Here is a 15,265-nt window from a genome sequence, read left to right as displayed (position 1 = left end):
ATACATAACAGTTCATATGCATGGTCAGAAACAGCAACGGCAATGGGCCCTGACAATATTCCGGCAATAGTACTGAAGACCTGCGCTTGAGAACGATCCATTAACCAGAAACTGAACTGGACCAGCCATGTAAATACTGTGGCTACCAGAGCAGGTCAGGGGCTAGGAACCCTGCAGCGAGCAACTCCCGACTCCCCAACCACCCACAAGGCACGGTTTAGGAGTGTGATGGACTACTCTCCACTTGCTTGGATGAGCATAGCTCCTAAAAGAGAAGGAGCTCAACACCGTCCAGGGCAAAGCAGCTTGCTTATTTGGCACCTCATCCACCACCTCCAACATTCACTCCCGCCACCATCAACGCCCACTGGAGGCAGCGTGTACCATCGACAAGATGCACTGCAGCAACACAGCAATGCTCCTTGGGCAGAGCCTTCCAAACTCACTCCCCAAATGGGGGAACCATAAATCTGGGGTAACGACCTCTGCTGCAGTAATGGCTGCCACGGAGCTCTGACCGAATGGTAAAAGCTGTGAGGCCCCTTTAAACCCTCTTTCTCTCTGGTAAATGGTGAGCACGGTCTAAATGGACGATGCTGGAGGCCCGATTCCCGCTCCAAAGAAGCTACTGAAAGATAAGTTTTTAAAACCCCGAGAAGGTAAAATGTTCGCCAACCTCTGCTGTCACAGTTCCTGCCCCCCCCACCACCCCCCCCCCCCCCCCCCCCCCCGCCCCTTCCTCGTGTCCTGACACAAACATTTCCCCTCAATCCCTCAACGAACCCCTTAGGAAACAGAATACCCGGTCACACATCTCATTGCAGTTTGCGAGAGGTTGCTGTGCATGCTGCTAAAATTCCTGCATTACTGCAGTGGCAAGGCTTTTGGCAACAAGTAAGGACACGAAAGGGAGCTGTACAAATTCGTGACTTTCTTGGGAAAGACGAGGGGAGAAAATTGGCTGGGGCACAGTCAAAACAACGCAAATTCAGATTCCAAACAATAAGGTTTTGTTTCTCCAATTACAGAGACCCAACTGAGCAAATACAGCGTCGTTTGGTTGACTTAGGAATTTTTCCGTCAGGCTGAGTCACGTCCAGAACCTTCCATCACACAACATACTGCACGTCGCCAAGGAGCCATTTGTTTGTTCCCTGGAGCGACTTCATGAGGTCTGCACCGAAGGCCATTCTCGGATTTAATTCTGGCTTCTTTCACCTCCCCGGTTTTAATTTACTTTTTTGTATATTCGTTCATGGGATGTGGGTGCCACTAGCTCAACCCTGAAGTGTTGGGTACTCTGATACACAGACGAACCAACACGGTTGCGAATGGTACAACGCAGTTTTATTTCAATCAACTATTAACATAGTAAACTCTGGTACTCAGCACATGCTGAATGTCGGAGTGGCTGGCAATGAGGTCTGTGCCCTGAGCTCTCTCCTGCTCCAGTGCCCAGGAAGTGTCGTGTTCCCTGTTTTGTACTGTGTATGCTCTTGTCTGTGATTGGCTGTCGTGTTGTGTGTGTTGATTGGTCCGTTGATCTGTCCATCATTATATATGTATGTGCTATGATGTTCACCTGAATATCACGACAAACCCCTCCATAATTTCCCTTGGGAAGGTGGAGGTGAGCTTCCTTCTTGATCCATCAAGTACCCTCGACGGTTGCGCCTTCAGCTGCCTAGGCCTCAGGCTATGAACTCTCTTTCTAGACCGCTACGCCTCTCTCTCCTTCTTTAAAATGCTCCTCAAACTCTACCTCTTTGGCCTAGCTTTTTGTCATCTGTCCTAATCTGTGGCTTTGGTGTCAATCTTTGTTTGATCCTGTGATGCACTTTGGGACATTTTATCCCGTACACAAACTGCTGCCATAGGATTGGGGCTCTCTCTTTCCAAAACAAGGCACTTGAGTCCATGTTATGGCACGGCACAAGTGCTGAACTGCCCTCTGTGCACCCGAACAGGCGCCGTAGTGCGGCGACCAGGGACTTTTCACAGTAACTTCATTGCAGTGTTAATGTAAGCCGACTTGTGACAATAAAGATTATTAAAAAATCCCCAAAGAAAACGTGAAACAGCTGCCAGAACAGATTTGAAATTTGTGTATTATGAGGAGGTTTTTCCAAATGAAGAAATAACTTTTCAGACCAATTCTGATGATTTTATATTAAAAGGTGGAACATTTATTAAAATTAAGAATTATACCTAAGCAGAAGAACAGCTTGACAGAGGTAACAGTGCTTTTAAACCTTTCCAAACAGATCTTGGTTTAAATGACTCAGAGCTAAACTTCCCTTTAAGAGGCAACAGTCCTTACAGATTTTCTATTCTATACAATTCCAGTAACTTTACCATACAATACCCTGAGGCTCTGAGGGAGCTCTCGGAATGTGACAGCAAACTGGTTCAGTAAACGTACCCTATCTTTCCTCACCTATTTACAATCTTCCAATTATCTGTTCCCTTTAGAAACACATTAGCCAACTTCAACCCATCTCTTTCTTTGCCTTGTGTGAATTCTTGTGCAAGTTCTCCAAGAGTCAAGAGTGGTACCGCACAGAATCGGTTCTTCGGCCCATCGAGTCTGCACCGACAATAACTACGCCTAATCTCGCTCTAATCCCACTTACCAGCACTTGTTCCATATCTTTGAATGTGATGGGGTTTCAAGTGCTCATTCACGAGCTTTGTAAAGGATGTGATGTTTCCAGCCTCCACTACCTTCCCAGGCAGTGCATTCCAGATTCTCACTAACATCCAAGTGTATTCTTTTTCTCAAATCCCTTCGGAATCTCCCGCCCCTCACCCTAAAACTATGCCCGCTTGTAATTGGCCCCTCAACCAAGGGGAACAATGGCTTCCAATTTGTCCTGTCCAAACCCCTCATAATCTTATACAATTCAATCATACCCCCTCTCAGCCTTCTCTGTTCTAAAGAAAACAATACAAGACTATCCAGTCTTTCCTTATAGCTAAGATGCTCCATCCCAAGCAACACCCTGGTGAATCTCCTCTGTAACCTTTCCCGTGAAATCGCTTCCTGCCGATAGTGAGGTGACCAGAACTGCACACAGTGCTCTAGTTGTGGCCTAACGTTCTGTATAGCTCCAACATAACCTCCTTGCTCTTATATTCTATGCAATGACTGATTAGGCAAGTGGCCCATATGCCTTCTTTACTACCCTATTCACTTGATCCAACGCCTTAAGGGGATCTGTGAACAAGATCCATGTGTTTCTCAAGCGTCCTGCCATTCATTACATACTCCCTTGTCCTGTTTCTTCTTCCAAAGTGCATCAGCTCGCACATATCAGGGTTAATTATCATCTGCCATTGCTCTGCCTATCTGACCAGCTCATCTGCAGCTTCCTGTAACCTACTTCCCTCTTCTTCACTGTTAACCACCCGACCAATCTTAGTGCCGTCTGCAAGCTTACTCATCATTTCCCCCCATGTTCTCGTCTATATCTATTACAAAGCCAGTTTCAGCTCCATCTCAAAGAACAAAGAACAAAGAACAAAGAAATGTACAGCACAGGAACAGGCCCTTCGGCCCTCCAAGCCCGTGCCGACCATACTGCCCGACTGAACTACAATCTTCTACACTTCCTGGGTCCGTATCCTTCTATTCCCATCCTATTCATATATTTGTCAAGATGCCCCTTAAATGTCCCTATCGTCCCTGCCTCCACTACCTCCTCCGGTAGTGAGTTCCAGGCACCCACTACCCTCTGCGTAAAAAACTTGCCTCGTACATCTACTCTAAACTTTGCCCCTCTCACCTTAAACCTATGCCCCCTAGTAATTGACCCCTCTACCCTGGGGAAAAGCCTCTGACTATCCACTCTGTCTATGCCCCTCATAATTTTGTATACCTCTATCAGGTCGCCCCTCAACCTCCTTCGTTCCAGTGAGAACAAACCGAGTTTATTCAATCGCTCCTCATAGCTTATGCCCTCCATACCAGGCAACATTCTGGTAAATCTCTTCTGCACCCTCTCTAAAGCCTCCACATCCTTCTGGTAGTGTGGCGACCAGAATTGAACACTATACTCCAAGTGTGGCCTAACTAAGGTTCTATACAGCTGCAACATGACTTGCCAATTCTTATACTCAATGCCCCGGCCAATGAAGGCAAGCATGCCGTATGCCTTCTTGACTACCTTCTCCACCTGTGTAGCCCCTTTCAGTGATCTGTGGACCTGTACTCCTAGATCTCTTTGACTTTCAATACTCTTGAGGGTTCTACCATTCACTGTATATTCCCTACCTGCATTAGCCCTTCCAAAATGCATTACCTCACATTTGTCCAGGTTAAACTCCATCTGCCATCTCTCCGCCCAAGACTCCAGACAATCTAAATCCTGCTGTATCCTCAGACAGTCCTCATCGCTATCCGCAATTCCACCAACCTTTGTGTCGTCTGCAAACTTACTAATCAGACCAGTTACATTTTCCTCCAAATCATTTATATATACTACAAAGAGCAAAGGTCCCAGCACTGATCCCTGTGGAACACCACTGGTCACAGCCCTCCAATTAGAAAAGCATCCCTCCATTGCTACCCTCTGCCTTCTATGGCCTAGCCAGTTCTGTATCCACCTTGCCAGTTCACCCCTGATCCCGTGTGACTTCACCTTTTGTACTAGTCTACCATGAGGGACCTTGTCAAAGGCCTTACTGAAGTCCATATAGACAACATCTACTGCCCTACCTGCATCAATCATCTTAGTGACCTCCTCGAAAAACTCGATCAAGTTAGTGAGACACGACCTCCCCTTCACAAAACCGTGCTGCCTCTCACTAATACGTCCATTTGCTTCCAAATGGGAGTAGATCCTGTCTCGAAGAATTCTCTCCAGTAATTTCCCTACCACTGAAGTAAGGCTCACCGGCCTGTAGTTCCCGGGATTATCCCTGCCACCCTTCTTAAACAGAGGAACAACATTGGCTATTCTCCAGTCCTCCGGGACATCCCCTGAAGACAGCGAGGATCCAAAGATTTCTGTCAAGGCCTCAGCAATTTCCTCTCCAGCCTCCTTCAGTATTCTGGGGTAGATCCCATCCGGCCCTGGGGACTTATCTACCTTAATATTTTTTAAGACACCCAACACCTCGTCTTTTTGGATCACAATGTGACCCAGGCTATCTACACCCCCTTCTCCAGACTCAACATCTACCAATTCCTTCTCTTTGGTGAATACTGATGCAAAGTATTCATTTAGTACCTCGCCCATTTCCTCTGGCTCCACACATAGATTCCCTTGCCTATCCTTCAGTGGGCCAACCCTTTCCCTGGCTACCCTCTTGCTTTTTATGTAAGTGTAAAAAGCCTTGGGATTTTCCTTAACCCTATTTGCCAATGACTTTTCATGACCCCTTCTAGCCCTCCTGACTCCCTGCTTAAGTTCCTTCCTACTTTCCTTATATGCCACACAGGCTTCGTCTGTTCCCAGCCTTTTAGCCCTGACAAATGCCTCCTTTTTCTTTTTGACGAGGCCTACAATATCATTCGTCATCCAAGGTTCCCGAAAATTGCCGTATTTGTCTTTCTTCCTCACAGGAACATGCCTGTCCTGTATTCCTATCAACTGACACTTGAAAGCCTCCCACATGTCAGATGTTGATTTGCCCTCAAACATCCGCCCCCAATCTATGCTCTTCAGTTCCCGCCTAATATTGTTATAATTAGCCTTCCCCCAATTTAGCACATTCATCCTCGGACCACTCTTATCCTTGTCCACCAGTACTTTAAAACTTACTGAATTGTGGTCACTGTTACCGAAATGCTCCCCTACTGAAACATCTACCACCTGGCCGGGCTCATTCCCCAATACCAGGTCCAGTACCGCCTCTTCCCTAGTTGGACTGTTTACATATTGTTTTAAGAAGCCCTCCTGGATGCTCCTTACAAACTCTGCCCCGTCTAAGCCCCTGGCACTAAGTGAGTCCCAGTCAATATTGGGGAAGTTGAAGTCTCCCATCACCACAACCCTGTTGTTTTTACTCTTTTCCAAAATCTGTCTACCTATCTGCTCCTCTATCTCCCGCTGGCTGTTGGGAGGCCTGTAGTATACCCCCAACATTGTGACTGCACCCTTCTTATTCCTGATCTCTACCCATATAGCCTCACTGCCCTCTGAGGTGTCCTCTCGCTGTATAGCTGTGATACTCTCCTGAACAAGTAGTGCAACTCCGCCTCCCCTTTTACATCCCCCTCTATCCCGCCTGAAACATCTAAATCCTGGAACGTTTAGCTGCCAATCCTGCCCTTCCCTCAACCAGGTCTCTGTAATGGCAACAACATCATAGTTCCAAGTACTAATCCAAGCTCTAAGTTCATCTGCCTTACCCGTAATGCTCCTTGCATTAAAACATATGCACTTCAGGCCACCAGACCCGCTGTGTTCAGCAACTTCTCCCCGTCTGCTCTGCCTCAGAGCCACACTGTCCATATTCCCTAGTTCTCCCTCAACGCTCTCACCTTCTGACCTATTGCTCCCGTGCCCACCCCCCTGCCATACTAGTTTAAACCCTCCCGTGTGACACTAGCAAATCTCGCGGCCAGGATATTTATGCCTCTCCGGTTTAGATGCAACCCGTCCATCTTATACAGGTCACACCTGCCCCGGAAGAGCTCCCAGTGGTCCAGATAACCGAAACCCTCCCTCCTACACCAGCTGTTTAGCCACGTGTTTGTCTGCTCTATCTTCCTATTTCTAGCCTCACTGGCACGTGGCACAGGGAGTAATCCCGAGATTACAACCCTCGAGGTCCTGTCTTTTAACTTTCTGCCTAGCTCCCTGAACTCCTGCTGCAGGACCTCATGCCTCTTCCTGCCTATGTCGTTAGTACCAATATGTACAACGACCTCTACCTGTTTGCCCTCCCCCTTCAGGATTCCCTCTACCCGTTCGGAGACATCCTGGACCCTGGCACCAGGGAGGCAACATACCATCCTGGAGTCTCTTTCACGTCCACAGAAGCGCCTATCTGTTCCCCTGACTATAGAGTCCCCTATAACTATTACTCTTCTGCGCTTTGACCCTCCCTTCTGAACATCAGAGCCAGCCGTGGTGCCACTGCTCTGGCTGCTGCTGTTTTCCCCTGATAGGCTATCCCCCCCGACAGTATCCAAAGGGGTATACCTGTTCGAGAGGGGGACAACCACAGGGGATTCCTGCACTGACTGCCTGCCCTTTCTGGTGGTCACCCATTTCTCTGCCTGCACCTTGGGTGTGACCACACTTACATAACTGCGATCTATGACGCTTTCCGCCACCTGCATGCTCCTAAGTGCATCCAATTGCTGCTCCAACCGAACCATGCGGTCTGTGAGGAGCTGCAGTTGGGTGCACTTTCTGCAGATGAAGCCATCCAGGACGCTGGAAGCCTCCCGGACCTGCCACATCTCACAGTCAGAGCACAGCACCCCTCTAACTGACATTGCGTCAATTAATTAAAATTAAAATTTGTCTTTTTTTTTTTATAAATACTTTTTTTTTTTAAATTACAAAGTTACTGTCAACTATCTGTTTCCTAGCACTAGATTTCTAATAGAAATGCGATAGCTAACTATAATATCCTCCGATCTCTGGCTTAGATATCCTCTAAATTATAATTAAGTTATTATGTTTAATTAGTTCCCAAATAGTCAAAAAAATTTAGGTTAGAATCCCAACCAGCCACTCAGGTCACAGCTTTTCTGTCCCCCCCGACACACACAATTTGAAAAAAGGTATAAAAGTAAAAATCACTTGCTTACCTTCTGAGATGTTCTCAGGTTCTCTCGCTGACAGAGACTGCTCCTCCACCTCCAATCCTTGGCCTGCACAATGCTAATAATATATAATATAATATGGCACTTACCTTACACCAATGGGTCTTATTATTAGGTTAGATAGGTGTCCTTGCATTCCATGTGCTTCAACCTTCTCAGTCAGTCTCCCATGTGGGACCTTGTCAAAGGTTCTATTAAAATCCATATAAACTACATCCACACACCCGGTCACTTTATCAAAAAGTTTGTTCGGCATGACTTCCCTCTGACAAAGCCATGCTGACTATCCTTGATCAACCCATGCCTTTCCAAGTGGAGATTAATTCTCTCCTTCAGAATTTTCTCCAATAGTTTCCCAACCATTGACATGAGTGTCACCGGTCTGCAATTCCCTGGTTTGTCTCTACCACTCTTCTTGAAAAGTGGAACAACACTAGCTGTTCTCCAGTCCTCTGGCACTCCCCCTGTGGCCAGAGAGAAACTAAAAACTCATCAGAGCCCCTGTAATTTCCTGCCTCGCCTCCCACAGCAGCCTGGGATGCAATTCATCTGAGTCTGGGGATGTATCTATTTTTAAGCCCGTCAAAGCCTCCGTGACCTCTTCACTTACTATGTCAAACGGCTCAAGGACCTCACAGTCGCATTTCCTGAATTCTGCACCTACGTCCTCCTTCTCCGAAGGACGATGAGAAGTATTAATTTGATGTGGAGATGCCGGCGTTGGACTGGGGTGAGCACAGTACGAAGTCTTACAACACCAGGTTAAAGTCCAACAGGTTTGTTTCAATGTCACTAGCTTTCGGAGCGCTGCTCCTTCCTCAGGTGAATCACCTGAGGAAGTATTAATTTAACACCCTAGCAATGTTCAGCGGCTTCACACACAGATTACCCCCTTGGTCTCTAATGGGCCCTACTCTTTCCCTGGTTCACCTCCTCCCTTAATGCATTCATAGCATATCCTTAGGGTTCTCCTTAATCTTATTTTCATGACCGCATTGTGCTCTTCAAATTGCTTTCTGAAGTTCCCTCTTGCACTTCCTATATCCCTCTCGGGCCACAGTTGAATTTCTCCCTTTGGACTTGTTAAAAGCCTTTCTCTTCCTCCTTATCCAGTCCTGGATTGTCCCGGACATCCAGGGTTCCCTGAACCCGTTGCTCCTAAATTTCACCCCATAGGGAACATGTTGGACCTGTACATTCCTTTTTGAATGCCTTCCACTGTTCAGCTGTAGATTTTCCGGCAAGAAGCTGTTGCCTATCAACATTGGCCAGATCCTGCCTTATTTTAGCAAAATCTGCTTTGCCCCAACCCAAAACCACCTTTTTCAGGTCATCTTTTTCCTTGTCCATAACAAACTTGAACTGTACCATATTGCGGTCGCTGTCATTAAAATGCCACTTCCATATTGGCTTTGTTCCACAGAGCCAAATCCAGCACTGCTCCATCTCTTGTTGGACCTTCTACATATTGATACAAAAAACTCCCCTGAATACATTCCAGGAAATCCACCCCCTCCAACATTATGACTATCCCAATTTATGTTGGGAAAATTGAAATCCCCTCGTTACCCAATTATTCTTACACGTCTCAGTAAATTGAAAATGAAATTAAAAAATGAAAATCGCTTATTGTCACAAGTAGGCTTCAAATGAAGTTACTGTGAAAAGCCCCTAGTCGCCACATTCGGGCGCCTGTTCGAGGAGGCTGGTACGGGAATTGAACCCGCGCTGCTAGCCTGCCTTGGTCTGCTTTCAAAGCCCTGTACCAAACCAGCCCCTATTGGAGAGAGACGGGAGAGAACGCTTCGAGTCTGGGTGACTCTTCGTCAAAGCTGGAGAGAACTGGAAATAGGGTCAGGTCTATACTGTAGTGGGGGGAGGAGGGGGGGGGGGCTGGACCCCGCGGGGGCCACCGATGGGTGGAGATTGACAAAGATTGAACCGTGCTGCTGGCCTGCCTTGGTCTGCTTTCAAAGCCAGCGATTTAGCCCTGTGCTAAACAGCCCCTTGTCTACAAATTGTCTACAAAGCTGCTCTTCTATTTTCCACTGACTCTTTGGGGGCCTATAATTCACTCCCAATAATGTGGCTGCCCCATTTGTATTCCTACGTTCTATCCATAAAGCCTCATTTAAAGACCCATCCAAGATATCATCTCGCCTCATTGCAGTAATTGATTCCTTATTAATAGTGCAACACCACCTCCATTTTTACACCTTCCTGACTCGCCGAAAGATCCTAAAACCCAGAATGTTAAATTGCCAGTCCTGCCCTTCCCTTAACCAAACCTCTGTGATGGCAACAGTGTCACAATTCCATGTGTCAATCCACGCCCTTAACTCATCAGTCTTACTTATTACAAACCTACCTGCAAGGATGTTGGTCCGAATGTGGTTCAGGTGCAGACTGTCCCTCTTGTACATGTCCCACCTTCCCTAGAAACGGTTCCCATGATCCAAGAATCCAAAAGCCTCCCCTGCAGCAGCAACTCTTGACCCACACATTCATCTGCCCTATTTTCTTATTTCCATATTGGCTAACATTTGGCTCTGGGTGTAATCCAGAAAATACAACCTTAGAGAGGTTCTGCTTTTTAATCTCGGCCTAGCTCCCTGAATTTTTGATGCAAGACCGCATCCTGTTTTCTACTTATATCATCGGTACCAACATGTACCACAACTTCTGTCTTTTCACCCTCTCCCTTTAGGGTGTCCTGCAGCTGTTCAGTGACATCCCCGACCCTGGCACCAGGGAGGCAACTCACCGTTCCAGAGTCAGTCTTTGGCCACAGAAACGCCTGTCTGCTCCCCTGACTAATGACCGCTTGTGATGCCAGATGCTTGGCTCGGATTGCACTCCTCTCCGGTGCCAAATAGGAATACCGATTTGGGAGCGGGACCCCAGGGGACTCCTGCACTACCTACCTTTTCTGCCTGGACTGCCTGGTGGTCAGCCATTTCCTTTTATCCTCTTGTCCCTTGAGCTGAGGTGCTACCACCGCCTCTCTCAATGTGCTATCCACGTAACGCTCAGCCTCGCAGATGTGTCAACCCCTGCTCAACCTCCGAAACCTGGAACTCCAGTTTCTGCAGCTGGGAGCATTTCCCACACATGTAGTCATTTGAGACACTGGTAGGGTCCAAGACTCCCCCGCGTGTGACAGGCCACACATTCCACTTGGCTGTCCTCACCCGACATACCTTAAAAGTAAAAATCCACGTCTTAGACTGGAACAAATCTAGAAGTAATATTTTTCCCAACAAATAATACTTTTTTTTTTTTTTAAAAGCTTCAGTTACTTAGACACAGTCCCTAATATCAATTACTCACCAACCAATCAGCTTCTCGCTTTCCTGGGACGTCACCCTTGGATTTTATTTTCAAACTCAGCACACTATCTGAACAGGTCCGGTCCGCTCCGCTACCCGAAGGTGCTTGAAGGCCTCGAGCCCAGCAATCTATCCTCTCTCCCTAAAGCGTGTCACTCACAGGTCCAATGCTCTCACTGCCTCAAGGTAGGGGGAAGGCCTCAAGCCCCACGCTCTCCTTTATCCTCTACCCCGAAAGAGTGTCCCTCGCAAGTCCGATGCTCTCCGCTGCCTCAAGGTAGGTGGTGAAGGCCTCGAGCCCCACGCTCTCCTTTATCCTCTCTCCCGAAAGCGCGTCACTCGCAAGTCCGATGCTCTCCGCTGTCTGGAGGTCTTGTGGCACCCTCGGCTCATCAACCTATCAAACCACTTGCCTTCATACCTTTCTTATTGACATCTGACCTTTTGCAGGCTTTCTATCTCTAATCCCATTAAACCCCCCAGGAGCTTGTTTTCCAGCGTGTAGAATATGATAGTGATATTAAAAAAAACAAGAAATATTAAAACTCCTTGTTCCGGACATCTGAGAAGATGATTGCATTTGTGACAAATAGCTGGGCAACGACGCTATATAAATATGTGGATTTGTTTCTTCCTTTTTGTTTTTTTTTCACTTGTCAAACAAAAAGCCTCGACTGATGCAAGAGGTCTAAGTAGCTGGTAATGAACCATTCGTGAATCTTGCATAGATTCTCAGTCAAGATTACCCTGCGCCATTATCGTGCCTGCAAATTAACTCAGACCATCTTGTGGTGAGTGACTTTTAGTCTGTGATTTTCTTGTGAAACTAAGTTTGGACTTCCAATAAGTGTAGCTGTCACAAAGTGAGAGAAAATCGCACAACAACACGCTTAGGAGGAGCAAGTGAATTTGGGTCAAAGACGTGGCCTCTGGGGTTTCCCCAGCGTCACTCCTGGGTGCGTTGTAGACTAATTGATCGGGATTGATGGCTGCCATTTAATCAACAGCTCCATTATTGATATATCGGGGGGTAGAAGGCAAGCCAGGTGGGTACTGTTATTTTCTTTCCTGTAAGAAGTCTTACAACACCAGGTTAAAGTCCAACAGGTTTGTTTCAAATCACTAGCTTTCGGAGCACAGCTCCTTCCTCAGGTGAATGAGGAAGGAGCAGCGCTCCGAAAGCTAGTGATTTGAAACAAACCTGTTGGGGCTTTAACCTGGTGCTGTAAGACTTCTTACTGTGCCCACCCCAGTCCAACGCCGGCATCTCCACATCATTTTTTTTCCTGTAGCAATTCCCATCCTCCTACTTCGGTCCAAAGGGTGGGTGAAATAAAGACTTACCACCTCGTCCAGGAATTCAATACATCTCTTCAGTTCTAATCGGGTCTCACAGAACTGCCTGAAAAGGTTCCTTCCAATCGGTTGCTTATCACAGAGGTTGTGGTAATCCCTTTCTGAAAAAAACAAAACGGTTTATTCACCTCAGGAACACAGAAGCCACAGCATTAGGTCAATGTGATACCAGAAGCCCACATCTTACACAACTACGGGAACGCTTAATACGTGGGAGGATAATGGTTATCCTGATAATACGTTCGGATTTTCAACAGTCCAAATCTCCAGAACAGGTTTTCCACGGAATTAACCAGCTAGAGTAGAGATTTGGTAACAAATGCAAGATGTTGCCAGCAAGGGGCTGGTTTAGCACAGGGCTAAGTCGCTGGCTTTGAAAGCAGACCAAGGCAGGCCAGCACGCACGGCTCAATTCCCGTACCAGCCTCCCCGAACAGGCGCCGGAATGTGGCGACTAGGGGCTCTTCACGGTAACTTCATTTGAAGCCTACTTGTGACAATGAGCGATTTTCATTTCATTTTCATTTTCTCTCCACCCTTCCTCTCTGATCTAGATTCTTTAAGGATTTACCTACAGGAAGCCTCTTACTTCACACAAGGAAAGAGAGGGAGATATCAATTTATAATCTGCAACCCTCTCCTATCCCAGAAAAGGTGCTAGGGCTGAGGGTCAATCCAAAGTTTTAAATCTGAGACTGGATCAGATTTTTTTTTTTTCAGGCAAGGGTAGCAAGGGCAGTAACGGAGTCAAGTCCTGGGTGCCGTACTTGAGGGAGGCTGTGGAGGCATTGAAGAGTGTACAGAGGAAGATCCCAAGGATAATTCATGGGATAAGCTACTGTAGCTAGGAGGATAGATTGGAGAAGTTGGTTTCCGTGGAGAAAGAAAGGCGGAGAGGAGACTTGATAGAGGTTTTCGAGATCCTGAGGGGTATCTGTTCCCTCTCAAGAGAACATCAAGAACCAGAGGACACAGATTCAAAGTAATGGGCAAAAGGAATAGAAGTGATGTGAGAGAAAAAAGATTCGCCCAGAGGGATGCTGATGCTGAAAGTTTGAAACAAAAACAGAAAATGCAGGAACGCAGCAGATCTGTGGAGAGGGATAATAGTGTTAATGTTTCGTGGCCGTGTGACTCTCCTTAAGAGAGGGAGAAATGTGATGGATTCATTAAGTTGGAGGGGGAGAAGATGGAGCCGAATACAAGGTCAGGTATAGGTAGGAACTAAGGAGAGGTTGACGAATACGTCATGGACACAAGACGTAGGGAGAGTGAAGCATAGAATCCCTACACTGCAGGAAGGAGGCCTTTCGGCCCATCGAGTCTGCACCGTCCCTCCAAAAGAGCACCCTACCTAGGCCCACTCTCCCGCCCTATCCCCCCGACTCCAGCTAACCTTTTGGACACTAAGGGGCAATTTAGCACGGCCAATCCACCTAACCTGCGCACCTTTGGACTGTGGGAGAAAACCGGAGCACCCGGAGGAAACCCACGCAGACACGGGGAGAAAATGCCAACTTCACAGTCACCCGAGGCTGGAATCGAACCCGGTTCCCTGGTGCTGTGAGGTAGCAGTGCCAACCACTGTGCCACATGCGAATGGTAGTATTAAAGACTAAAGAAGATATTGATAGAGGCATAAAGGTAAGATAGCAGAATGTGTTAATAGAAGAAATGGCAGTGCTCAGTGGAAGAAAAACCAAAGAACAGGTGGCCCAGTGAGGGAGGGGTGGTGACTTGCATTGGGTCAAACGGGACAAAAAGGTGGGTCGAGATGAAGGGTTCACAGTCGTTAAACTCATGTTGAGTCCAGAAGGCTGTCAAGTGCCTAATCGAAGATGAAGTGCTGTTCCTCCAGTTTGCGCTGGGCTTCACTGGCCAAGGACAGACATGTGAGCACAAGAGAAAGGTGGTGGGTTTTTACAAACAAAGAAATGTACAGCACAGGAACAGGCCCTTCGGCCCTCCAAGCCCGTGCCGACCATACTGCCCGACTAAACTACAATCTTCTACACTTCCTGGGTCCGTATCCTTCTATTCCCATCCTATTCATATATTTGTCAAGATGCCCCTTAAATGTCCCTATCGTCCCTGCCTCCACTACCTCCTCCGGTAGTGAGTTCCAGGCACCCACTACCCTCTGCGTAAAAAACTTGCCTCGTACATCTACTCTAAACTTTGCCCCTCTCACCTTAAACCTATGCCCCCTAGTAATTGACCCCTCTACCCTGGGGAAAAGCCTCTGACTATCCACTCTGTCTATGCCCCTCATAATTTTGTATACCTCTATCAGGTCGCCCCTCAACCTCCTTCGTTCCAGTGAGAACAAACCGAGTTTATTCAATCGCTCCTCATAGCTTATGCCCTCCATACCAGGCAACATTCTGGTAAATCTCTTCTGCACCCTCTCTAAAGCCTCCACATCCTTCTGGTAGTGTGGCGACCAGAATTGAACACTATACTCCAAGTGTGGCCTAACTAAGGTTCTATACAGCTGCAACATGACTTGCCAATTCTTATACTCAATGCCCCGGCCAATGAAGGCAAGCATGCCGTATGCCTTCTTGACTACCTTCTCCACCTGTGTAGCCCCTTTCAGTGATCTGTGGACCTGTACTCCTAGATCTCTTTGACTTTCAATACTCTTGAGGGTTCTACCATTCACTGTATATTCCCTACCTGCATTAGCCCTTCCAAAATGCATTACCTCACATTTGTGCAGGTTAAACTCCATCTGCCATCTCTCCGCCCAAGTCTCCAGACAATCTAAATCCTGCTGTATCCTCAGACAGTCCTC

At 47.2% G+C, this 15,265-nt stretch overlaps 1 protein-coding gene across 1 annotated transcript in view; it reads right to left on the bottom strand.

The window, feature by feature from the left end:
• Nucleotides 1-15,265, bottom strand: part of LOC140429114 (G protein-coupled receptor kinase 6-like) — a 217,703-nt gene that overhangs the window by 84,645 nt on the left and 117,793 nt on the right. Inside the window, exon 3 of the mRNA XM_072515694.1 lies at nt 12,457-12,569. Within this exon, the coding sequence (XP_072371795.1) occupies nt 12,457-12,569 (113 nt within the window). The remainder of the gene's footprint in view (nt 1-12,456; nt 12,570-15,265) is intronic.

The sequence above is a fragment of the Scyliorhinus torazame genome, chromosome 9, assembly GCF_047496885.1.
Source record: "Scyliorhinus torazame isolate Kashiwa2021f chromosome 9, sScyTor2.1, whole genome shotgun sequence".
In the NCBI taxonomy this organism is placed as follows: domain Eukaryota; kingdom Metazoa; phylum Chordata; class Chondrichthyes; order Carcharhiniformes; family Scyliorhinidae; genus Scyliorhinus; species Scyliorhinus torazame.
The sequence above is the reverse complement of the archived record's forward strand: the minus strand, read 5'-3'. Positions and strand labels throughout refer to the sequence as shown.